Below are 25372 nucleotides of genomic sequence, written 5' to 3' on the forward strand. Positions count from 1 at the left end.
TTACAATGTGTTATATACCAAAATGATCGCAATTTAGTGTACATTACAAAAAAAAGTAACTTGTTACCTTTAACCGTTTTGCGCACAGCGCGATTTGAATACAATTATATATGAATTTCGTTTTTTTGCGCTATCATATCGCATTATTTATATATGATAATGATAATTTTTTTCATTTCTGATGGTTGCATACTAAACTTCAGGCAATAACAAAAAAAGGAGCCAAAAATGAACTCTTAATCTTGAAAGCTAAGTGCGCTGTGATTTTTTGAAAAAAATATTTTTTCCGCTTCCGCGCTCACTCTGAAACCCCTACGGCATACGGGAGACAATTTTTTATTTACCGCTCCGGCGTAAGAGGGTTAAACAAGTGCTGCAAATAAACGTGTATGCAAAATCTGCTACAGTAGGGTAATTCCAAATAGAATGTAGTTACAATTCAGCCAAGTTTGCCTTGTGAGTAGAAAACAGCAGTAAAACTTGGATTTCTTCAACATATTTTTTAAGTAGCTTTCTGTGCATTTATTTTTGTATTGATATTCAACGGCTTTTGTATTTCGTACAGCATATCACAGTATTATATTGTACATATTAAAAGCCAAGTAGTAATGCTTACTTTGATATTGAAATATATCTTTGTTTTGATGCAAAATATATCATGACCACTTTTGCAGTGCACACCCACATTGTTTCCTTAGATTGCGGTGCAACCCTTCAAAGTTAGGCTGTAAAGGTTCCAAAATAGATGGGTATATAAAAGCATGCTCACTATACAGGGACTGTGTGGCAATGTAGACCTTTGGTACTGAAACATTAACTATGTTTCAAACATAACAGCTGTTGAATGTTAACAAGATCAAGCTTTGGCAGTTTAGACTGTACTTCACCTAAGCATAGTATCTATTGTTGTTTTCCAATACGGTTTAATATCAGTCTTTATTTTCAAGTGATGTATATTTGTATATTTTATAGCCTATTGTATATATGTTAATAGATCAGGAATTTGTCTGATCTATATTTAACATACCATAGCCTTCAGCATTGTATGTAATACATGTACCAATTAATCTTTTCTTACAACGAAAGGTTATTGGGAAAGAAAAGTTCAGTTGAACTGACATTTACATTTCATTTATAACTCTTAATACTAATGGTGATCAGTGAAATGCACATGAGGGTTGTTTTAGGTCAGTGTTATGGGAACATAACTCAGTTATGATGTCTGAGTGAGGGAAGTGTTGGGAGTCTGAAATGTTGGTACTTCTCCCACAATCTCACTTTGTACTCCTTATCCTAGTATTGCCAAGTTCTATATTTCTTATCAAAGTTTTTGTCATACAGAGTTTCATAAATCGCTTACACCTTCAGTAGGGAAGACAATGTGTATTGCATTCTTGTCCACACGAATTATCATCATTGTGATAGCCTATACCAAGAATATTAATATTGCTCATTATAGATTTCTTGTAATTATAAAAAAACTTTGAACTTGTAATTTAAAAAATCCTTTTTAGATTTGCAGTCACTGTAATTTCTTGCAGTAGCACAACTTCACAAGACTAATATTATATATCTTTGAAATGGACAATAAGTGAATTACTTTTTGTCACTCTTTGTATCTTTGAAATTTACAATAAGTAAATTACTTTTATCTTATTACTAATTCTCCTGTTATTTTCTCTCCTTACAGTTCTACATAGCCCTGCTCAGTATCCATGGACTATTCCTGGGCATATATCAATTTATCATTTGTGTCAAGAGTGAATGGCATGAGTGTTCCTCCTTTTCTCCCCCCGCGACAGTTGTTCTTCTTCTGTTCCTCATATTTGAAAGCTTGTTGTTTGCTCTGTTCACAGCAGTAATGTTTTTCACACAAGTTTGTGCCATATGGACTGATGAAACGGTTAGTACTGTACATGCTTTTAGTTTTTGCTCTTTTATTGTGTGTGCATTTAAGACTTATTGAGTTGTACTGTGTATTGATGCTTTGAGGGAGGCAGACAAAAGGAGTACGTAGATGGTAAAGTCCAGAAATGAAGTTATGAAACTGTTCAAGATAAAATCAGTAAGGGAAACGAGAAGAATAAATTTAACAAAACTTTAGTTCCAGTAATGATGAAAGTGAAGACAGTAAATCCCAAAGATCCCTTAAACCATCTTGAAAATTCCAGAAGTAAACCAGTCATAGTGGAGCTTTCATACTATGCAAGTAAAAAACCTCGCTCCGTAACAACTGAATTATTATTTGGAGTTAATCTTACCTACTGTTAAAGTTAGCTTACATCTTCATACCATCATGTGCAATCAGCATTAAAAAAAAGATGAACTCGGCTACCCACTAAGACTGTCTCGGTATTCGCGTGTTTCCCACCAGGTGGTATTGGAAAGTTTAGGTACAAATCAGAATTCTTCCTACAGTCTGTATAAAGATGGGTGAATCGGCATTGTTATATTTTGATGATTTCTGGCTAATTTCTCCTGTATGGTATTGTGCTTGTTTTTGGTTTTTGCATTATGTCAACTGCTACAAGTAAAGAAGAAAGCATTAGGCTGTATAGGAAGAGCGTGTGGAATCTAATTTTCTTTGTTGCAGAATGGCCACATAGCCGATGTTAGCCTAGCTGAGGCATGAGTTTAGTTTTCTTGATGTCAAGATAACAAGTGATCTGATGAGATGATGGAATTTTGTGTAGTATTGGAAAATGCCAGTGATATGATACTTTATCTTTTCTAGTTTTAAAGTGGCTTAGTTTCTTTCCTATTAGAGGTGACTTAAGCTACATGGACTTACATACAATGTAGCTTAAGTCACCTCTAATAGGAAAGATACTTAGGCCTAATTTTGAAGCAAAAGTATCGTTGATTGCAGTATACTGCGTCACTGACTGTAGGAGTATGCAATCGTACGGCCTTTTTCAGCACCATTAATGGTTATTTCTGGTACTGTAACTTGGTGTTGCATCAAGTTAATAGCACTCACAGCGCTGTTGATGCAGCATTAAGTTACAGCGCTGTAACGCTGTAAGAGCAATTAAAGTGCTGATGATGGCAAAACACCAACTTACAGCAGAAATCAACTTATGATGTGGTGCTGGACCGATTCCCTACTGTAAGTCAAGGACCTACTGCTGCAAGTACTGCAAAAGTAGTATTGTACATATATTTATGTGTAATGTTTTTGCATGCATGTGTAGATAGGCCTATGTATGTTATTGTGTGTTGTCACTTAACATTTTTTTGGTCTGTCTATATTCTTCCCCATTTTGTAGGCTATTTTGTAGTGCATACAGGTAAAAAATTGACATAGGCTACAATGCAATAGGTTAAGCTATCCCATGTTTACAGTACCATAGGCCTAAATACCATCGGTTAGGCTGTCATGTGCAAATAAGTACTGGCCTAAGTAATCGCTTCGTGGCCAACTTTTAGTAAGTAGGGGTGGATATTTCAATCTTTAACAGACATTACATCCTACACTGCTTTCACCATATAGTACATTTAATGATAATGATAATAGTTAATGTTGGTCCTGAAGAGGCAGTTTCTTGATGACGTAACAGACTTTGATGGACTTACTTCTAACATGAAACTGTTTTTGCCTCATTATTTGTGAAATGTTTAATTTTAAGCCAATAGTTTACATAGACAATCTGTTAGGGCACACCAGAAGCCTACTCAGTCTTTTCTTAATGTCATCCGGTGTTGCTTCTCCTCCTCCTCCATTAGCCAATCTCTGATAGCCCAGGTTAATTCTTATCTTACTCCTACTCTGCCTTCCTTTGTTCCCTATCTTTCCCTGAGTTGTTTGGTTGGATGGCTCTCGCATTCACTAGTTCACGTGTTGCCCATTCAGCGAGAGTGATGAGCATGGCGATAAACTGTAGTTATTTAGGGATACAGACATCGTATTACATTTGCCTTAGTAGTTCTGAGCCACGTGTTGGTCCTGTTTTCATTTGCTCTCCCAATATCATCCTCATGTGGGCGATATTCCTCCCCTCTTTCTCAGCTTTCCTCTGTACTGTCTTGTATTAGTCATTGTGTAACAATTATTCCTTTTCGTAATAGCAGCTTTTCTTTTTAGCTGCTTTGTGTAACAATTATTCCTTTTCGTAATAGCGGCTTTTCTTTTTAGCTGCTTCCTCATCTAGAATGAGTTAGCTGGGTGATAGAACAGCTCTTGCTTCTCAGTAATCGCCCATTAAATGTTGTGCAGACGACACCATCTGTTGTCATGATTATTACATGGTGACATTGTACAAGAATCCTTTACCTTCTCCACCCAAATACCCATTCACTCCATCTGGTACTGTCTCCTGGTATTCTGTAGCATATTGCTGTTGTTCTGGCATTGTCACCTCTCCTGTCTCTGTTCCTCCGTTTAAAATTTAGGAGTTTCAGCTGTTTTTGTGGTTGATTCCCCTTGAGTATTTAAGGGGGCCGGCCAGCTAATGCCCTTTTTTAAGGACAGGACTTTGATATTCATACCACTTATAAGGTGACTTGGGACATCTCCAAACCGCATATGATTTTCGCCTCTGACCTTCGGTTTTGTGACGCCAGGGCGATTTATCCCGAAAATAACCATTTTTCAAATTCTATCTCCTCCCTTGATATTTGATATTAAGACCTGGGATTACTACCATATATAGACCTGATATAGACCTCCAATCGAATGGAGAGTTTTTTTTCTAAAAGTCATTTTTTTGCAAGATATGAATTTTTCAATATGGTAAAAAAATAAACCCTCTAAATCAGGAGAAAAAAAAATTATAAAAAAAATACGAAACAAAAATTGGAAAAAAAAGGGATTTTGACGTAAGGAAAAATCTATTTCTGGGCGATTGGCTCGTGTCGCCAGCGAAATATCCTTTAATCTATTATTTCTAGGGTAAATGTACTAACACATACAGAGAATAAATAAAATAAAGAAAAGGTCAGTATAACTGACTCTCACACCTCCAGGAGGGTGTCGGTATGAACACTAGCGATTGAGACCACTACCACGAGCCAAATGCCAATAGAAATCTCCCACTACAAAAACCCTCCAAGAGGGGAGCCGACCCACAGAGTGAGCAGCTCGTACTACTACTACTCCATCCCATGCTGCCGACTGCTGCGCCTCTGGTGGCCATCCTGAAGTTAGCAGACAATCTTGGGCGAAGGGATGGGTAGGGTGGGATTTCGCTGGCGACACGAGCCAATCGCCCAGAAATAGATTTTTCCTTACGTCAAAATCCCTTTTCTGGGCTCAGCTCGTGTCGCTGCGCGAAATCGTACCAGAGAAATAGCACAAGATTGTAAACAAAAGTAATAAAATAAAAATCAGAATAGGTCTCAAATAAAAGATAAAATAAATATAGGGGATAATTGCTAAAAAGATACATATACACAGTGATATAAAATTAGTTAAAAAATATGCTTAAATTACGCTTAAATCTAATCATGTTTCTTAACATAAGGTAATTTACATATATACAGGTAAAATGACTTACATGTATCAAATGATATCTGTGTAAAAGCATGTATCAAAAATATAATAGCAATTAATATAAACAGATAAACAAAACAATCAACAATGATAATATATAAAGGAATGTATATGACTTAATATACAAAAACCCGTAACCATTATAATACGATGTATCCCCTAGCATATAAGGGGGTAACATCCATGAGATCAATGTTTATAATCATCTGTGAGTGTCCCTAGCCAAACAATAAAGGGGCACCCACTACACCATCATAAAAGCAGCTAAGACACAAGGTGAATGCAAATGAACAAGGCAGGAATAGACGAACTGTTGGGTGAGGCAGGTAGAAAGGAGGACTGAATCTTCTACTACAAATTAGCTAGAGTCAGGGGAAACTATGTTACCCGCTGCTACTGCTGGGAATTTCAGAGCTTCCAAGGACTTAAGGTAGTGACGTTTGAACACTGTCGGCGATTTCCATCCGGTATACTTTTTCAACTCATCGAAGTTCATATGTTGGAAATAGTTAATTGAGGTGGCTACTGCCCTGACATCATGTGCTTTCGGGAAAGAGTCAGGATTGGCTTGCTTAATAAAGTACAGGATTTGTTGCCTGATGCCTTTAATGGATAAAGTTCCACCTTTTTCCCTCTTAAAGAGGGGACCCGATGAGGATGAGGAGGTCCTGGACAGAAAGGCTCGTAAGGTTGAAACTGGGCAAAGGGATACATCTTGTGGAAGGGGTAGTACCTTCCAAGGTTCCCACCTCATCAAAGGATCTTCATTCTTTGCTAAAAAGCTACGTTCCGGAGAAAGTAGGACTTCCCCTGTGGGAAGGAATTGAATATGATCCGGATCCTGGATAAAGCCGACAGTTCTGAAATTCTTGCTCCTGAAGCTAAGCTTAATAAAAATAGGGTTTTTCTTAAGAGCATTATAAACGAGCATGTGTCATTATCGGTTTCGGAAGCCAGTTTTAGAACATCGTTTAAGAACCATGAAACTGACGTAGGCCTTACAGAAGGCCTAAGTCTAGCACATGCCTTAGGAATAGACGAGAAGTAGGAATCCGTCAAGTCTATGTTGAATCCAAATTGAAATATCTTTTTCAAAGCTGACTTGTTTGTCGTAATCGTGCTAGCTGCTAAACCTTTTTCAAATAAGGATCTGAAAAAGGATATAGCTGAATTAACTGTCATGATTCTGATATCTGATTCTCTCAGGAAGATTGCTAACTTTTTTGACAGCAGCATCATACTGTCTCAAAGTTGAATCCCTTTTATCGGATTCCAAGAAGAGAATATTCTGAGGGTCAATATTCGCATCTCTTTTTGCCGCAAACTTCATGAAATCCATAAAGTTAGGGTTTTGAGAATCCCTGAGGAAGCGAACACAGTCTTCGTTTGTACTGACTGGGAGAGCCTGGACTGGGATCCGAAGAGGACGAAGGCCCAGCTCCAAAATTAGAGGATACCAGTTGCTCTTCGGCCAGTCTGGGGCTACTAGAGCCACTTGACCCTTGAATGTCCTGAGTTTGTTTAATACTTTCATGAGAAGATTCACTGGAGGGAAGACATAAATCTTCTTCCAGTTGTTCCAGTCTAGAGCCAGGGCGTCCGTGGCATAGGCCAGAGGGTCCAGGTTGGGGGCTACATAACACGGTAGTTTGTGGTTCGCTTGGGATGCGAAGAGATCCACCTGTAGCCCTGGGACTCTTTGAAGGATCCATTGGAACGAACTGTTGTCCAGTGACCACTCCGACTCTAGGGGCACTGATCGGGATAGGGCGTCTGCTATGACGTTTCTCACTCCAGCTATGTGAGTGGAGGAAAGATGCCAACTGAACTTGTCTGCCAGGGAGAAGATGGCTATCATGACGTGATTTAGATGACGTGACTTGGAGCCTCCTCTGTTTATACAATGTACTACCACTGCGCTGTCCAGGACTAGCTTTATGTGGGAGTACTTTGGTGGGCGCAACCTTTTTAGAGTCAAGAACACTGCCATTGCCTCCAGTACGTTTATATGGAACTGACGGAACTGAGGTGACCAAGTCCCTTGAACCTTTTTGACCTGGGAATACCCTCCCCAGCCGCTTAAGGACGCGTCTGTGTGGATGGTGATCCCTGGTGGAGGGAACTGAAGGGGTACTGACATTGACAAATTCTTGACTTTCGCCCACGGCCGAAGTCGATTCTTTAGAATCAGAGGCACTGAGGATAGTTTGTCCCTGGACCTGACATTTGCTCGCGAGCGCCAGATTCTGGTTAGGTCTTTCAGTTTGGCTTTCATTAAGACGTTCGTCACTGATGCAAACTGGAGAGAACCCAGGATCCTTTCCTGAGCTCTCCTTGACGAGCTAGTTTGTGACTTAGAAATTGCTTGACTGACTTCGCTATTTCTTTCCTTTTGGTTGATGGAATCGACAGAGTGTGGGAGGATAGATTCCATTGAATGCCCAGCACTGAAAGTTTGACTCTGGAGTGAGTCTTGATTTGGTCCTGTTTATCTTGAAGCCTAGATATTCCAGGAACTGAATCACTTTCAGTGTAGCTCTGTTGCATTCCTCGACTGTTGGGGCCCAGATCAACCAATCGTCGAGATACGCTACTACCATAATCCCTTTGATCTGAGTTGTTGCACTACCACTTCCGCTAGCTTCGTGAACACTCTGGGTGCCACGTTGAGTCCGAAGGGAACTACCTTGAAGGAGAATGTCTGGTCTCCTATCTTGAAACCCAGATACGGACGGAAGTGTCTTGCAATAGGGATATGATAGTAGGCGTCTGTAAGATCGATAGAGGTGGTGACGGCCCCACGGGAAGTAAGGTCCGCACCTGTGAGATCGTGAGCATCTTGAACTTGTCGCAGCAGATGGCTAAGTTTTAAGCGGGACAAGTCTAAGATTACCCTTCTTTTTTGTGAGCCTTTCTTTGGCACGCTGAACAAGCGACCTTGAAATTTTAATCTCTTGACTCTCGCTATAGCTCCTTTCTGAAGGAGGTCCTCCGCGTACTCTGTCAATTCTTTGGAAGGAAGTTGACGGAAAGGTCTGGCTGGAGGTGGGTTCGTCAACCAGCTCCAACCCAGACCTTTTGACACTATGCTCTGAGCCCATTGGCTGAAGTTCCACCGGTGGCGAAAGTGAAACAGCCTCCCTCCTACCTGAAGTTCTTCATTGGTTCTGGTAACCGCCTCGGCCTCCTCTGAAGTGCTTTCCCCTATTAAATGGGGCCTCCCGATCCTCTCCCACGAAAGGAACGCTTACCTCTGCCTCCCTTACCCGAGCGGTCATACTTCTGTGAAGCTTGACTCTCGAAGGCTTGATGTAAGCTGGAGAGATGGCGTAAGAGGTGGAGGGCTGAGGCTGAGGGGATATCACATAAATTGGCTGTGATTGACCTTTAGAAGTGGAAGGTTGGGCTGTCTGCACTGTTAATGGACACCGCTGGAACTTGCTGAGGAAAGCGTGGTTGCTTTTTCTGGTAAGGTTGGAAACGCCTGGGTTTCCTCTGTCCCTTACCTTTAGCTGTCAGGTCTTGCCTCCTCTTAGCCGTAAGGCCCCAACGGTCCTTAAGGCTCTGGTTCAACCTCGTAGCCTCTGACTGGACTTCCTTTACCATAGCTTCTGGGAAGAGATCTGCTCCCCAGATGTTAGACGAGAGTAACCTATTCGGCTCATGCCGAATGGTTGCCTCTTGTAGGACATGCTTCCTACAATTCGTTCTAGCAGTGGCAAACTCAAACATATCTGACTGTACCGTTTGAGTCAGGGATTTGGTCATGAGCTTAAAAATCGGTTCTGATCCATAGGCCATGGTTGCTACCTCGGTCATAGCCATAGAGTTAATTGATCTGGCTAGTCGCGATTTCGCGTCAAATTCAGCCTGAATAAGGCTATCTGGGAGCCTGGGTAGCTTTTCACCAAACTGCTCCATAGCACAGTCCGGTTTGAGTTTGCCAGCTGAGAATGTGTTCGGCAAGTCTTCCCACAATTCTCCAACTGAGGGGAGTAACGGAGATGTGGGATCTGCTTCCTTCAACTGAGGTATAGGTTCCCCCTTCTGGGCCGCTGGGATGGTCGACCTCGCGATCTTGGTCAGGAACGGGAGCGGGGTACTCTCATCCATTGTGAAAATGGTAAAGGGACTCTTAAACGGTTGTATCTTGGTATTAGAACAATCCATGTCCTCTAAAACACCACCTGAGCCATTCTCTCTGAGCCTGGTCGTGAATAGAGGACTGTCTCCTTTGGTACCCTATCGTCCCGAACCATAGCCGAAGGTGTGAGCCTTGCGTAGCCTATGAACGGAGCTGGAGGTCTTTCCGGGTAGAACTCGAAGTCCTCTATTCTTCGAGTCCCAAATTCCGGTATAGAGATGAGACCGTCCTGGAAGGGGGCGTATGACGCTACTCTCCATGGGTTGTTCATAGAGAACGGAGGTAGTGAGTCATACGGAGGAAGCTGAGTTCCACTTGTGTTGGAAAGTGGAGGAGAGGCTAGAGGAGCTTCTCTCAGCCCGGCTATAATGGAGTCTTGGGAAGTAATCCTATCCGACAAACGAGAGATCATTTGTTCCATACTACTCTTTAGGGACCCAACCAGGTCGCCCACCTGTTGCAACAGGCCAGCATTGGAGTCCAAAGCCGGAGCTGCTGCGGAGGTGGAGGGGAGGCTCTGAATCGGAATGGTAGCGGAACTGGTGACTCTGCCGGAGTGCGAGATCTCTCTCTGGAGGATTTACTCCTCGAGGACTTAGAGCCGGAGCTAGAAGCTTTAGACCTGTCTGCTCCGGGATTCCCAGCCGGAGACTTACGGGAGGAGGATGAAGCCGAGGTCGTCTTCTTAGACGACGATGACGTCTTAGTCAAGGTCATCTTTACTTTAACCCTTGACCTTAGGTCTAACCGAAGCGTCAGGAGGAGAATATAATCATCACCCGTAAAGCCTTGGAAGGTATGGAGAGGTTGCAGGAGTAGAAGAAACAGTTACGCCCAAGGGTGACCCTTGGGTGTCCACCTTACCTACCTCGACCAACAGGTCGTCTACACCTACCATAGGTTCAACATTAATATCTAGAGTCGCGACGTCCGTGGAGATATCCTGGTCTTGATCAGTTAATGAGGCAGCCAGCTGTTGTTGGATGAAGGCGATAGTCGGGGCCGCCTCTACCGGGTCGACGTATCCTGTCGCCTTGCCTCCGGGGAAGATTAATACTGCCAACCGTTTCTCCAGGATGTAGGGCATACCCTTGGCGGCGTTCTTCCCAAAACCGCCGACCCAGGCCCGCAGGGTAGCCAGTGCGGTATCCCTTACTGCCGGCGCCTGGAAGAGTGGGCGTAAATTAGATTTTTTAAGAATCACTTAAAACTAAAACTTAAAGTATAACTTTAAACTAGATGCCTTAAGTTAAAGTGAATGATGAAAACTTAAGCACTAAAATAGGAGCGGAGCAGCTACTGGAGATGGAAATACTTACCCCTTCAAAAGCTGGCTCACCAGATCGTAACATATGGTACACGTCTCATGGTACCAGACCTGGATGTCCCCGTGCGGAGTCGCGCATGGAGCATGGGACCGGCAAACTTCGTGTCCACATGGGTCCTGAAGTGTGGCGGCGCATCCCGGATGCTCACAGTTGGTGGCCTGTAAGTGGGAAGACACATGAGTATCTTAAAAAGCATCACTTACAGACTAAAGGACAGAAGAACTCCGTTGCATGCCGGAGCTCGGAAAAAATTTGGGCATAACCCCTCCCTGCATCGCCTGAATAGCTATAATCCCACGGAGAGATCCGGTAAGTCATGTAAGGGAGGGGGGATGGTTTAAGGTACTTAAGATAAACTTATAGTTAACTTAAACCTAAAACACAAACGAACCGGACCAAGCCCAGTGCGTAGCGGAGTGTAGTAACTCAGCAATACGGTAAGGTTAGCAGTGACCCACTGTATGTTCCGGTCCACTCTGCTGGGTGGACTAACATCTTTCCGCTGGATACCAGGACTCCGATCAGGAAGGAGCCCTAGTAAGGTGGGAAAGGGCGAGAAGACATACAGGCTCGAGCTAGCACGGAGCGACAAGGTAGCAACGGAGGGGGGGAAAGGCCAGTACCCCCCACTACGTACCACCCGGCCGGACCGAGAAGCCGGAGAGGTCGAGACCAGTCTGGGTCTGTCCCGACTCCCTAGCCCCTCCGCCTGAGGGGAGAGAGGGAGGCAGGCTCGGGTATGCGGAGCGAGCATGGGCAGACCGACCCACCCCCGGCCCGACTCTATGGAAGAGCGGGAGGGGGAGGAAGGGTGACTGGGGCAGGCGTCTGGCTGTCCCGTGAACACGTAGTGACCACGAGGCGATAAGACCAAAATACGACAACTAAGCCTAGGACAACCAACTGATCAGAGAGATGCTATCGGGAAGCAACTGAACTGAAAAGCGGTAGCATATAGGCCCACTGGGCCAAAACCAACTGATCAGAGAGATGCTATAGGGAAGCAACCGAACTGATGAGCGGTAGTATAGGCTCAATGAGCCAGGACCTAGGCTAAGCCAGACGCCTAACTAACCTAACTATAACAAAATACATAGTATAAATAAATAAAAATGAAAGAAAGAAAGCAATATAGCAGGAGAAAAAATCCAGGAGTGTACGACTAACCCGAAGGCAAGTCTACCACTCAAAGCTAGTCAGAGGCCGATACTAAGAACCTGGACTAGGGTCTGGATAGAAGAAGCCTACATAAGGTAAAAGACATGCATGCATGACAAACCTGAGTAGACAGTACCCTAAGTAAAGCGGATAATAATTAAAGAGCGTACATAAATAAGGGGATGTTCTAGGTATGGGAGACCAAGAACGAACCCACCACGAGGCAGAACCATGCTGCCATGCTTCCGACCCCGAGTTCGTATTTATACCTAAAAAACGGCAAATACTGTCCCAGGGCCGGAAAAAACCAACTAACCATAAATACTGAGTACTTAACTTAGCTGCTGCGATAGCTGCACGCTCCATTATAGATAAATCCAATGAAAGGGCACAAAAAACACAGAGAGAAAAATAACACGTGTGACTCGTGTGCGCTAACTGAAAAGGATGGCCACCAGAGGCGCAGCAGTCGGCAGCATGGGATGGAGTAGTAGTAGTACGAGCTGCTCACTCTGTGGGTCGGCTCCCCTCTTGGAGGGTTTTTGTAGTGGGAGATTTCTATTGGCATTTGGCTCGTGGTAGTGGTCTCACTCGCCTAGTGTTCATACCGACACCCTGGAGGGTGAGCGAGTCAGTTATACTGACCTTTTTCTTTATTTTATTTATTCTCTGGTATGTGTTAGTACATTTACCCTAGAAATAATAGATTAAAGGATATTTCGCGCAGCGACACGAGCTGAGCCCAGAAATGGCTCTATTTGATTGTTCTATAATGTCTCTCTGAGTTATATACCAAATTTCAATGTTATAGCTTTAAAACTAAGTGAGAAGATAGATTTTGAAGGTCAATAAGTATAGTTTTGAGATACGGGCGTTTAAAGTTTTCCTTCGTATTTCTATAAAGACAATGTTAATAAATAATGATTATTATGAATGTATATTTCTTTTTTGTGTATTAATAACCAAAACTATTTTATTTATCATAATTAATCATAAATGATGATCCCTTTGCTCATATATCGCAGCCTGGGCCACTGCTTGAGGCAAGATGGGGCACTCCTTCCTACGCAATTCTCTCTCTCCCCTTCACTAACTCGGCTTATTACAGCGAATTTTCTTCTTCTGTATGTTAGCGAGATGTTTTCCTTGTATTTTCCTCTTTGGCATGATGAAATTCTTGCCCGAAACAAAGATAAACAAACGTAAATGCAAGAGAATGTCAAGAGGTGAAACTCGAAGGCGTACTCTTTTTTTACAAAGACAATTTAATAAATCATGATTATTATGAATTTCATATTCCATTTTGGGTTTTAAAAAACCAAAACTTTGTTATTTATCATAAATGAAGATCTCTTTGCTCAAAGATCGTCGTAGCCTTGGGCACAGTGTGACGTGTGCTGTCAAGCAAGACGGGGGCGTTACTAAGCAACCCTCCCCTCTCTCTTCACTAACTACGCATATATTATGATATTCTGTAATAATACTTGAGCGATTTTTCTTCGTCTGTATGTTAGCGAGATGTTTTCCTTGTCTTTTCCTCATTGGTATGATGAAATTCTTGCCGAAACATACATGAACATACGTAAAAGCAGGCGTATGTCAGAGGTGAAATGGAACGTGTAGACTACTTGAAGATTGTGATAGCACTAAATCAGGACTGTCACTGGACTTGGCCTGAAGTCTCCTTCTCGACTCGGGGAATGTCTACAGATGCCATTTCTCCCAATTTCTTTGACAATAATTATCAAAATTTACGATAATAGAGGAAATATTGCATTTTCTTGTACGGATCAATGTTTTAGGCTTATTGAGTTACTAACTAATTACCCTGTAACTACGAAAGTAAGAGGAATTTTGACGAAATATTTTGTATACGTATTCTCAATTGCCATATGAAGCTCCATGAATTTTTTCATGACTTTGCATTTTTCGCCCTATACCTCCATATATAGGCGTTCCGGCCGGCCCCCTTAAGCAATGCATAGCTTGCATGGTTCTGGTTTAAATTCTTTTTTCTGAAGATGAATACGTTAACCGGCACTTTAGTTTACTTCTACCTCGGCTCCGGGTAAAATGAATAAGAACTTAACAAAGATTATGGTAAGATGCGTTACCACAGAAGTAGAGCTTTTGGAATGGGTGAACAATCGAAAGAGCAACCAAGGAAAAAGTTTAGTGTTTAATAGCTCGGGTCTTAACATGAACAGTGTAGTGTACTCACAAATGTGTTTGTACATGAGATATAAAGCCCGTAGTCCTTTCGTTGCGGCAAGGGCATTTTCTCCCAAACCAAATATCACAGTAACCTTGCTTTCTATCATATTGTTAGTTGTTTGGAAATCCTGCTTATGAATTTTGGGAACATGAAGGTATGCATTGGTGTATAGGAGCATACCTTCATAAAAAAGGTGGGAGTCTTTAGTTGTGGACAACCATTTTGGTCTTTTGACTCAGGCACAGGAGTCACTGTTTTCCCAGTAAGGATTCTTAGACAAGTCTCACTACGAGGACCTTACACCCTGTTGTGGTTCCAATGTCTGGCTACAGTGCTTACTAGTAAGGATCTCACAACAGGCAGGAATGTTGAGAAGCTTTTTCTCCCCACTAAAAAGCTTGTAGTTTGCTTGGCTGAACATTGTTTCTCTGGCTGCACTAACCCACCAACTTCATTCAGTGCGGTAGGTAGTCAGCTAACTTGAACAGTTGGTAAGATTCATTCCAAATATCATGATAATTTTCATTATAAAATTAATTGGATGATTACCTACTGTTAGTGGAAACCCACCCAGCCTCCCCACATCTTAAAGGTGAGTGGGCATAAAGAGTTCTGATTCGTACCTAAACATTCTGACGCCACTTGAATACCAAGACAGTCCTAGTGGGTAACCAAACGTATTATTTTTCTTAAATGCCAATCACACCTGATGACACGAAGATGTAAGATAGCTTTAACAGATGGTAAGTATTGAAATATGTTATTAATTTTATCATGAAAATTATCATTATTATGAAAGTAGTTTCTGCAAGCAGCAGTCATGTCTCTGATATGGGTAGATTAAAGGATTTATTTGTGAATTAAGGGTAAAAATTATATCAAAATATGTGTTAGAGGTGTTGTGAGAAAATAAATAAAATCAGAAGTAAAAGATAGAGAGCTACGCTGCTGGGTCAAAAGGGACACTGTTTTAGCATCCCAAACAGTGTGCCATGTGCCACACTAAACTGTACTTCTTATTGGACACATCAGCTGGAGGAGGACAGTGAAGATGGATTTGAACAGCAACTTATTTTTGTGGGATACTGTACAGCAATCTTTGTTCACTTTGAATAGTGCATGAGTGCAAGGGGAGTACTCGGTCTGCTTGCTAAAAACCTAATACTCTTGATTTGTTTAGTTATTTAGGTTTTAATTTACTGGATCCTGATGTCATACTGTATTTTCAGGGCATAGAACAACTGAAGAAAGAGCAAGCAAGTTGGGAAAAAAAATCCAGATGGCGAAGCATCCAGGCTGTATTTGGAAGATTTTCCGTCACATGGTTCAGTCCATTCACAACTCCTCCTTTACCAAGCAAAACTCATTCTTATATGTATGCAGTGTAGATTACTTATGTTAGCCAAGAATAAATGAGATGAAACCACATAGACTTCTTGCAGTACTTGGTAAGTTATTTCGATCTTGAATTCTACATTGATGGTCATTTTTACCCTTCCTCAATGTATTGCTTTTGAAAGTCCTTTATCTCAAGTGATGAAAGTCAGTTCCAGGATGTGCAGTGATCAGCTGTATGATTATACTTTTATTTTATTGATTATAAAAAACTAATTATTATTGTCTCAGTTAGATTGGGAAGATGTGTGTTAGGCAAGAAACAAAAATTTTGGATATTTAGGCAGCCACCTTTGGGAAAGGGTGATTTTGGAGCTTGTCATGTGTAGTGTCATGTACATATAATAGATACTTTTAGTTACAATAAATTATTCTTGTTTAAATCACAGACGTGCATAATTTCCTCTTTTTGATAGATTAAATGGCGCCCTTGGTTTAATGAGTAGTAAAGTTTTACAGGTGACTTTCTCTGAAAAATATTTTGTAAAAGTTAGGTTGTTCATACGCGAGCAAACCTTGGGTCTTAACAATAGGATAATTTCTAGCGCCTAGCTGGATTCGGTTAAAAAGCAGATGAAAGCAAGGAATCTTGTGATATCTGGCAACGCTTGAATTCCTCGGGCCAGGATTGGTCAAGGACGACACCGCTACGCCAGTCTTTTCTTTGACCACTGGGGCGAGAGTTGTGTTAACCTCTCTTGGCCTTTTCCCGGTTCATTGCCCGTTTCGTTTCTTTTAGTGTGTGTGTGTGTTGCCTGGTATTATGGCTTCTTCTGCTCCTTTGGCATCAGCGTGTGCCCCGAAGTTCCTGGTTTTCCATTTTCTCGTTTTTTGGCATCAGCAGCGACCGACCCTCATCACATCACATGCAGTAGGTGTTGTTTGAATTTTTGTACTATTACGAATCCATGCACGGAATGCCGGGCGTGGCCTAAAGAGCAGTGGAGGTCATTTTATGGCAAGAGAGAACATTGGAGAGTCTCCACTCTTCCTACTTGGGAAGGTTTTTTGCCTATTTGCATCTCCTTCCTTTTCTTCCATTGATTCGTCAATGGAAGTATTGGGAGGTCGCCAGGGTAATATTTGTAATGTAGCCCCCTCTTCCTCAGGAGTTTATTTGGTTCCCGAGAAGGGTGAGGCTTTTTCATCTCTCTCTTCTCTTCCAGTGTCGGAGGCATCTAAAATGGCGGCGATTTGGAAGACGCTTGGGCTAGGGGGTACCCCGTCCTTGGAGGGGTTGCTAGCGCATTTTGTGGAGGTTCGCATCCCTCCTTCCCGGTCTGGCCAGTCCATCCCCCGCCTCCTGGCCTTGTCTTCGTGGATAGCAGCAGTCGGCCATCTTGTATTGCTCCGCCAGTTTCTGCTGCCGCTTCGAGTCTGAGTGACGCTGCGGTGTCAGCCCTGTTGATGATATCAGAGGGTCCATTTTTGTGTATCCCCCCTCGCACCGAGGGGAAGCCGTGACGTCACCGCCGCTTGTGACGCCATTCACATCGATGACGTCTCTCCCAGTCGTCTCCTCTGCTCCACCTTGCTCAGCCGCGACGTCATCACTGCCGCCCAGTTCGCTACATTTCCCTTCCTTGTCATTGGAGCCTTCTCTGGCACATCAGTCTGAGGCCATATGCCAGGCAGTGCTTCAGAGGTTGGACTCTGTATTGGATGTGAAGTTGGTTGCCTTATCGGTTCGGAGGACTGGTAGGAAATGTGTTGCTTCATCTCCGCCTCCTGAGAAGAGTGTGCATAAGAAACTAGTGCTGTCTTCCTCTCCCTCTTCCCCTTCTAAGCCTCGTCAGCATATCAAGCGTTGGAAGGCTAAGGACTTTGCCCTTCCTTCGCCTTCAAGGGAGGAACAACGCGGACGTGTCCCCAAGAGTGCTGTAGTTTTGGGCAGTGTTAGTGGTGTGCGTTCCGCAGGAGTTGCTTCGTCCTCTGCCTTGAATCTCGAGCGTGTGACACCCCCCACGCCCTCCGTCCATGCACATCGCGAGCGTGTTGCAACCTCCCCTGCCTGTGCACATAATGTTAGTGCTCCTTCTCCAAGGCCTATTCGTCGCCGTAAAGATCTGAAGGCACCTGTCAAGAGGTCGAAGGTAGTGAGCACGGAGATGGTGTAGCTGGAGTGTTTGCCTGCTTCTCTCACTGGTGCTTCCACGAGTTTGTCTCCAAGGGATTCTCCGTCGATCTCAAGTGTTCGAGTTTCCCCCCATCTCACGTACGTACATCCGCCACACCCGTGACCATTCATGGACATGTGGAGTCATCTGTTGAGGTAAGTGATGTTCCTGGTGTTACAGTGGGTTCGTCTCGGAGGCCGACGCTTGGACCCAGCCCAGACAGGTTGGTAGGGGTTTCGGACCGTTTGGCTGCTAACCCTTCCTTTAATTTTGGTGGAGAAGGCACTTTGGAAGAGCCTACACACCCTTCTCGTCGTCGGTCTCCATTGCCGGAGCAAGAGGAGGGAGACACGCAAGAGTTTCTGTCTTCCTTTTCGGAAGTTGTTGATCTCATTTGTGGGTTTAACAATTTGGAAAGTAGGATTCAGGCTCAGTCGTCTTACACTCATTCTTGCTTGGAAGCCTTGGTGGGAGCTACTCGGCACGTTCAGTCGGTCTTGCAGAAGGTTAACGCCTCTGTTTCGGACTGGGACGGGTCGCTTCACGCTAGTTGCTCTACCAAACTACTACCCCTGCCTCTCACGAGACATAGGAAGTACTATGCCACGAGCTCTGCATTTTTGTTGTCACGCCATCTTAACCCAGACGTCATTCGCCTGAAGCCGGGTTTGACTTTGGAACAGGTGAGGTCAGTGGCTCTGTCCTTGTCTTCGCAAGATACCTCAACTTTGGAATCTACGGCGGCCTCCATGTTGCAGACGGTTTCTTGGCTGGACCCCTGGTCTGTGGTTGTAGCCAAGATAACTTCCGACAGGTCCCCGGAATGGTTGGTGAGTGCCTCCTCGCTTGCCAGTCTGTTGCAGTCCGGGGGGCAAGGCGTGTTCATATTTGGCTCACCTCAGTGCCAATTTATGGGCTAATCTACTTCTGATTAGGAGGGACGCGGCTTTGTCTAGAATGGAGAGATTGCTCGACACCAAGTCTTTGCTGGCATTGAGTAACGGAGATCTGTTGGAGTCCCAATTTTTGTTTCCTCGGACAGAACTCAAAAATGCAATATGACTGCACTGGGCTGACACCAAAGACTGACTGGTGCACAGGGCCGTGTCTAAGTTGGAGTCTCGTCCTCGGAGACGTCCGGCTCCTCCTCCTCCCCTGGTCCAGCAGCAGTCGAGGAGATCGTCGCCTGGTAGCCCATCGAGGACCTCGAATTCGGCAGGGCCTTCCCGTTCGACACAGCCTAAGTCTGAAGATCAACGCCCCTTTTGCTCTCGTTCCTTTAAGCCAAGAAGGGGCCCAAGGGGCAGAGGTAGAGGGGGCTGTCAGTAGGTTAAGCGCCTCTTTCTCTCCTGCACCACGGGTTGGGGGGTTGCCTGGCTGGCCATTGGGCCAAGTAGCAGAGTTGTCGGGCCGAGAAGTGGGTGGTAGATGTCCTTCAGGTGGGATACCTACTACCATTCGACTTCTCCCCTCCTCTGTCAGACAAGTTCTTGGCTCTTCGAGAGGAAGTGCAGAAAATGCTGGACGAGGATGTGATAGAGGGAGTAGTGCGTCCGTCCCCGGGGTTTTACAGTCATGTCTTCTTGGTGCCCAAGGCGTCGGGAGGATGGAGGCCTGTGATCGACTTATCTACCTTGAATCACTTCATCAGGAAGACACAGTTCAAGATGGAGACCCCGCGCTCAGTGTTGGCAGCCGTGAGGGAAGGTGACTTCATGCTGTCGATAGACTTATGGGACACTTCCAAATCCCTGTTCATCCCACGTCCAGGAAGTTCCTTCGCTTCTCTCTTGCGGACAAGATCTTAGAGTTCAGTCTTGTGCTTTGGGCTGACAACAGCCCCTCAAGTGTTCACAAGGGTCTTCTCTCTTGTGTCAAGTTTGGCCCATGCTCAGGGAATCCGTTTGCTGAGGTACCTCGATGATTGGTTAGTCTTGGCAGTTTCCAGGGAGAAGCTGCTGCAGGACAGGGATCGTCTACTTTGGTTCTGTCTGGACCTGGGCATATTAGTCAACCAGGAAAAGTTGAACCTCAAACCCACTCAAAGGATTCTCTACCTGGGCATGGTCATCGATACGACAGTGGCAAAAGTTTTCCCGTTGGATCAGAGATTGGAGAAGTTGCGGGCGGTAGCGCGGAACTTCCTGTCAAAGTCACATCAGTCGCCGGGATCAGATCCTAGGCACAGAGTGGTCGCTTCATCAAGTGGTGGCAGACAAGCTTTTCCAGATTTGGGGGAAACCCATGCTGGACCTTTTCGTGACATGCTTCAACAGGAAGCTGGAGGTGTTCTGTTCAGTGGTTCCAGATCCTTTAGCATTGGCAGAGGACGCATTCCAACATCCCTGGGACAACCTGGAGGTGTATGCCTTCCCTCCATTTTGTTTGATCCATCAGGTTCTGAATAGGCTGATGAGTTCACAGGGTCTCAGGATGACTTTGTTAGCCCCTCTGTGGCCTCAGGCAGAATGGTTTCCAGATCTGCTATCATTGTTGTCAGAGGTTTCGAGGGAGATTCCCCCTTGGTGAAATCTGTGTCAACCCCATGCGGAAAGGTTCCACCAGTCAGTAGAATCCCTGTCTCTTCACGGTTGGAGGCTATCAAGTATCTCCTCCGAGCGAGAGGCTTTTCTCATAGAACAGCTGGGCACATGTCCAGCAGTCTTAAAAAGTCGACCTCTGCAGTTTACCAAGGCAAATGGGCGATCCACTGTGATTGGTGTCATAAACAGGGTTTTTCTTCGCTCGCAACCTCTATTCAGGGAATAGCAGACTTTTTAACCTTCCTCAGAGACGAGAAACGTTTGTCTGTCTCTGCTGTTAGAGGCTACAGGGCGGCACTGAGTTTGGTGTTACGCCTTAAGGGTATTGACATCTCCTCTTCCTGGGAACTTTCCCTGCTAGGTAAGGGGTTTGAGCAGCCGCGTTCTCCTAGAGAGCTCAAGCCTCCAACGTGGGATGTTTCCTTGGTTCTTGAGAGCTTCAGTAAGAGTCCATATGAGCCCTTGCGTCGCTCATCTGACAGGAACCTGATGCTCAAGACAGTTTTCTTTCTGGCTTTGGCATCTTCCAAGAGGGTAGGACAGCTTTACAGTCTGAGCTATGAGGTGAAGCACACCAGGGGTTGGGGGTCGATGTCCTTCGAATTTGCCCCGGAATTCGTGGCCAAGACACAAAATCCCTCGGTGCATGATGACAGGTTCACTTCGTTTTCCATTTTATCCCTGACTGACTTTGTGGGTGGTGATGCTCAAGAGCTTTTGTTATGCCCTGTCCGGGCCCTGCGTTGCTATCTTAAAAGGACTCTGCTCCTTAGACCAGGCTGCCGCAGCTTTTTGTTAGCACAGGCTGTACAAAGAAAGAGGTGTCTAAGAGTACTATCTCTTTTTGGATACGGGAAGCCATCAGACAGGCATATTTGACTTGATGATTCCACCACCATGTCTGTGCAGGCTAGAGCGCATGACCTTAGAAGTATTGGTCCCTCTCTAGCTTTCAAAAAGAACTTGGCTGTACATAGAGTGCTGAGCGCTGGTACTTGGTTACGCCAGTCCACGTTCACCTCTTTCTATCTTAAGGATGTTGCCTACAGATCTACGGACACATTTTCCCTGGGTCCTGTGGTGGCTGCCCAACAGGTTTTGTAACTCATAGTTGCCCTTAACAGGGCACCTTTGTATCTTACCTAAGATGATTGTGTGGATGAGAGAATGAGTGAGTTGGCTGGTCTCCATCTTTCTCTTGTACCTTTCCTTCTTCCTTTGGGTGGTTTAAGGATAGACATGTCATTTGCTGGACTGGTCTGATACAGGTGAGTAAGGTAGTCATACTGGTATGTGGTCATGCAATATACAAATATCTTACCCGCTATTTGGTAGCATATGCTCCACTCCTTGGCAAGGAGGAGTTGTGAGTAATACAAACCCTGGTGTATTGGTTTGTTATTGGACAGTCAAAGTTTCTCTTTGGTTCCCTATACAATGGTTATCCCGTATATCATTGTACGTCACTCAGGTTCTGAGTGGTTAGATATCAATTTATCTAGCTTCTCAATGGGCTTCAGTCCCTCTCCAAGAACCATTTGTTTTGAGAGATGGACTGGTGGGTAGGCCCCCAGCCAGTCTAGGATGTCTTATACCTCCCTCCAAGTATGAGTCTATCCTATTGTTAAGAATGAAGGTTTGTTTGCGTATGAACAAATGACAAATTTTCTATGACAATTTGTGTTTTTCATAGCTACAAACCTGAGGTCTCTATGTTATACTGCCCACCTCTAGCCGCCCCTCTGTTTAAGTCATCCTGAGTTGGGAAAGACTGGTGTAGCAGCGTCGTCCTTGACCAATCCTGGCCCGAGCTACGCATGCGTTGCCAGATATCACAAGATTCCTTGCTTTCATCTGCTTTTAACTGGATCCAGCTAGGCACTAGAAATTATTCTGTTGTTAAGACCTCAGGTTTGTAGCTATGAAAAATACAAATTGTCATAGAAAATTTGTCATATTATAAAGCATTTTGATGTGCAGATATTTGTTTATTCTAACCAGGAGCTTTGTTGCATGCAAATACTTTGAAAAAAAAAAGTTATAATAGATTAAGCTTGTAAATTATTTAGTAATGTTTGAGTTTGCTACATATTAGTAATTCAAATTTGATTATTTTCAAATGGATTTTTGGGTATTGGAAAATGAGTCTATGAAGCCAGGCATTGGGGAATCTTTAGCCCTTCACCACCTAAGATGGTCAACAAAAGTCAGAAGTTAGAGTAATAGGACAACAAGATAAAGCAATCCAGAAAATAAATGAGTTGAAGTAAAAGGATCTACAAGGGGAAATTGGGAGAACTTGCAGTTGCACAAAGAAGTAATGTTAGAGAGGTTGGACAACAAGACTGAAGAGAGGAAGCAGTAATCGAGGTTAAGTTAGCAAGTCCTGCTGACTTAATGGAAATACAGATCTTTGCTTGACAAAAATCTGTTAGATACTTTAAATGTTTCAGAGAGTATTTGTTAGAGTAATTTCTTTGTATACCTCCGTTAGTTGGGGTTATATTTCATTGAGTAGTAATTTGTGGGTCTTTGGTAGTTATTATACAGTCCAGAGTTGATATGAATATAGTAATAGGCTGAAAATTGCTTTCAGAATATTAGAGACTTGTCAGGTTATTTTTAATCATGTTTATTAATTGTAGTGAGATCACGCACACTATATTTTTACAAACATTTGGCATCTTGTCATGAATCTGTTTCACATTTCTGAGGCATAGTATGTGGTGTGAGCTTCATTATGCTTATGCAGTAGTTTCTTTTAAAGGATTTATATTTCTGTGGCTTTTAGGCTTTATAACCACATATTGTTCACTTGCAATTGCATTTCCACCAGCTTCCACGAAGTAGAATTAATAATCACAATAGATTCATCGTTTGTAATGGAAATTATTTGGCCTAGTATCTTTTCTTTTTTTCTCTTTTTCTTTATGGCTGTTTGGCCATAAGTTCTATTATGCCTCTGGAATTGTATTTATTCACCTTTGGCATTTTATTGTTCACATTCCAAGTGTTCACATTCCAAGGCATAACATATTGGTTTCATGACAAAATCTTTCATGTAGTGGATATCCTGGCCCTCATTAGTATTAAATTTGCTTTGTATCATGCGACTGTTGAAGACCTAATTTTGGAGCTAATTTTAAGGGGTTTGCATCATACACGAGATATAGAATTAGCATATGTAACATTCACAGTAGTAGTATGGTATTATAAAATATAAACATAATGAAGATGCATCTTTTTCATGGATCTTTTAAAAGTTATGATTTCTTCACTGTATCCAATAATATTATAAGTATTTTCACATTACTATGTATTGTTCTATAAAATACAAACATAGAAATCTATGTTTTGGTTTAGAAATCAGCTGAGGGCGATTACAAGATAAGTTTATTTTGCCGTATTGAACTCAAATCAGAGTGATTTTCTTGCTTCTAGTTAGCATAAATGAATCTCTGGGATACTCTTATTTATATAGGGCAAGGTTGTTTTATTTTATACGAAGTGTTTCCAAGTCGAAGTATGAATTGAATACGTATTCTTGTGAACGAAACTCAATTGTTGTTTTCGTTAGTAGATGGCGCTGGATGCATGTTTATTGCATAAAAAAATCAACAGATTTTGATCACTTTTTTCATTTGATTTTATCATAATACTACGAGCTTTACCTATTTATCTTTTATCAGAGTGAAAATGATAAAATGCGTTCTTTCATGCCCAATAGTTTTGATTAAATAAGTTTCTCTCAAATTTTGGAAGTCGGCTGAGGGCGATTTCAAAGTAAGTTTATTTTGCCGTATTGAACTCAAATTAGAGCAATTTTCTTGCTTCTAGTTAGTGTAAATGAATCAATAGATACTCTATTATATAGTACAAGGTTATTTTACGTTACATGAAGTGTTTTCAAGTCGAAATATGACATTAATGTGTATCATTGTGAACCAATCTTAGTTATTTTCTTCTAGTAGATGGTGCTGGGGGCATGTTTATTGTGTAAAAAAAATGTTTCCTTTCGCTATTTTAACTTTATTTCATCATAATACTATGAGCTTTACATATTTATCTTTTATCGGAGTGAAAACAGTAAAATGTGTTTGTTAAAATGTGTTCGTTCATGCCCAATAATTTTGGTTAAAACATGTTTCTTGCAAATTTTATTTAGTTGGGCTTGATGGTAATATACTGAAGTGTGCGGGAGTTTCATTCATGTTGCCGATGTACAATAATAGTTGTTAGCAGACGAATATTGTTTTCTCAGTTTTAGTTGCAACTCACATCTTAAATTAAGCATTATATGTCCTTGCCAATCTTTTCTCCATAGCAAATAAGGATATAGTACTGTAAAAACATATCAGTCCTATCCTACTTAACGTCATTTGAAACATAACTATGGTAATTATTTACTATCGTACGATGGTTGAAATGCAAGCAAAACAGCTGTTGTTATCCGATTCGGTTGTTCATAGCAAACCAGCTGTTTCTCGTTTGGTTTTTTATGGCTGTTTGCATTTACACGAGTATAACATTACTAACGATACTGTTAGCATTCTCTTTTACTTTTTTTTAGCTTAACTACAAGATGTAATAGGTAAAGAGGTGGAGGAAAAGAGGTTAGTATATTGTAATTTGGTCTCAAAAAATGAACACGCATGATAGACGAGATACATATATGATAAAATCTTTTTTTAAGGGTGAAAATTTGGGGGAAGCATGATACGCAAGAGAGCGTGTTACACGAGTATATATGGTAATTTATGACATAAATCACAACCTACAGGTTAGTGCTGCAATCAGAGGTAAGCTATTTTTTTTTTTATGTTGAGTTGTACACAGTAAAATGAAGTAATTTAGTTTACCAGCATATCACTTAGGCAGAGCCACAGGCCCAGAAATTAATCAATATCGCATTTGAATGAGATCTCATAATCAAATACTAACCATAAGTGGTTCATAGCAAAATATCCACTGCCTCTCATAG

The 25372-nt window shown here is 42.7% G+C and overlaps 1 protein-coding gene across 6 annotated transcripts in view; it reads left to right on the forward strand.

Annotated features, from left to right (window-relative positions):
* Positions 1-25372, forward strand: part of LOC135213695 (palmitoyltransferase ZDHHC3-like) — a 142818-nt gene that overhangs the window by 106121 nt on the left and 11325 nt on the right. For 4 of the 6 annotated variants that reach the window (XM_064247790.1, XM_064247791.1, XM_064247788.1 and 1 more), the window contains exons 4-5: positions 1691-1903; positions 15566-15784. In XM_064247790.1, coding sequence (XP_064103860.1) covers positions 1691-1903; positions 15566-15724 — 372 coding nt within the window. In that variant the 3' untranslated portion in view covers positions 15725-15784. Of the gene's footprint in view, positions 1-1690; positions 1904-15565; positions 15785-25084; positions 25191-25372 lie in introns of all 6 variants that reach the window. The other 2 variants (XM_064247792.1, XM_064247793.1) reach the window with 2 other exon arrangements.

The sequence above is a fragment of the Macrobrachium nipponense genome, chromosome 43 (genome assembly GCF_015104395.2).
Source record: "Macrobrachium nipponense isolate FS-2020 chromosome 43, ASM1510439v2, whole genome shotgun sequence".
Taxonomy (NCBI): domain Eukaryota; kingdom Metazoa; phylum Arthropoda; class Malacostraca; order Decapoda; family Palaemonidae; genus Macrobrachium; species Macrobrachium nipponense.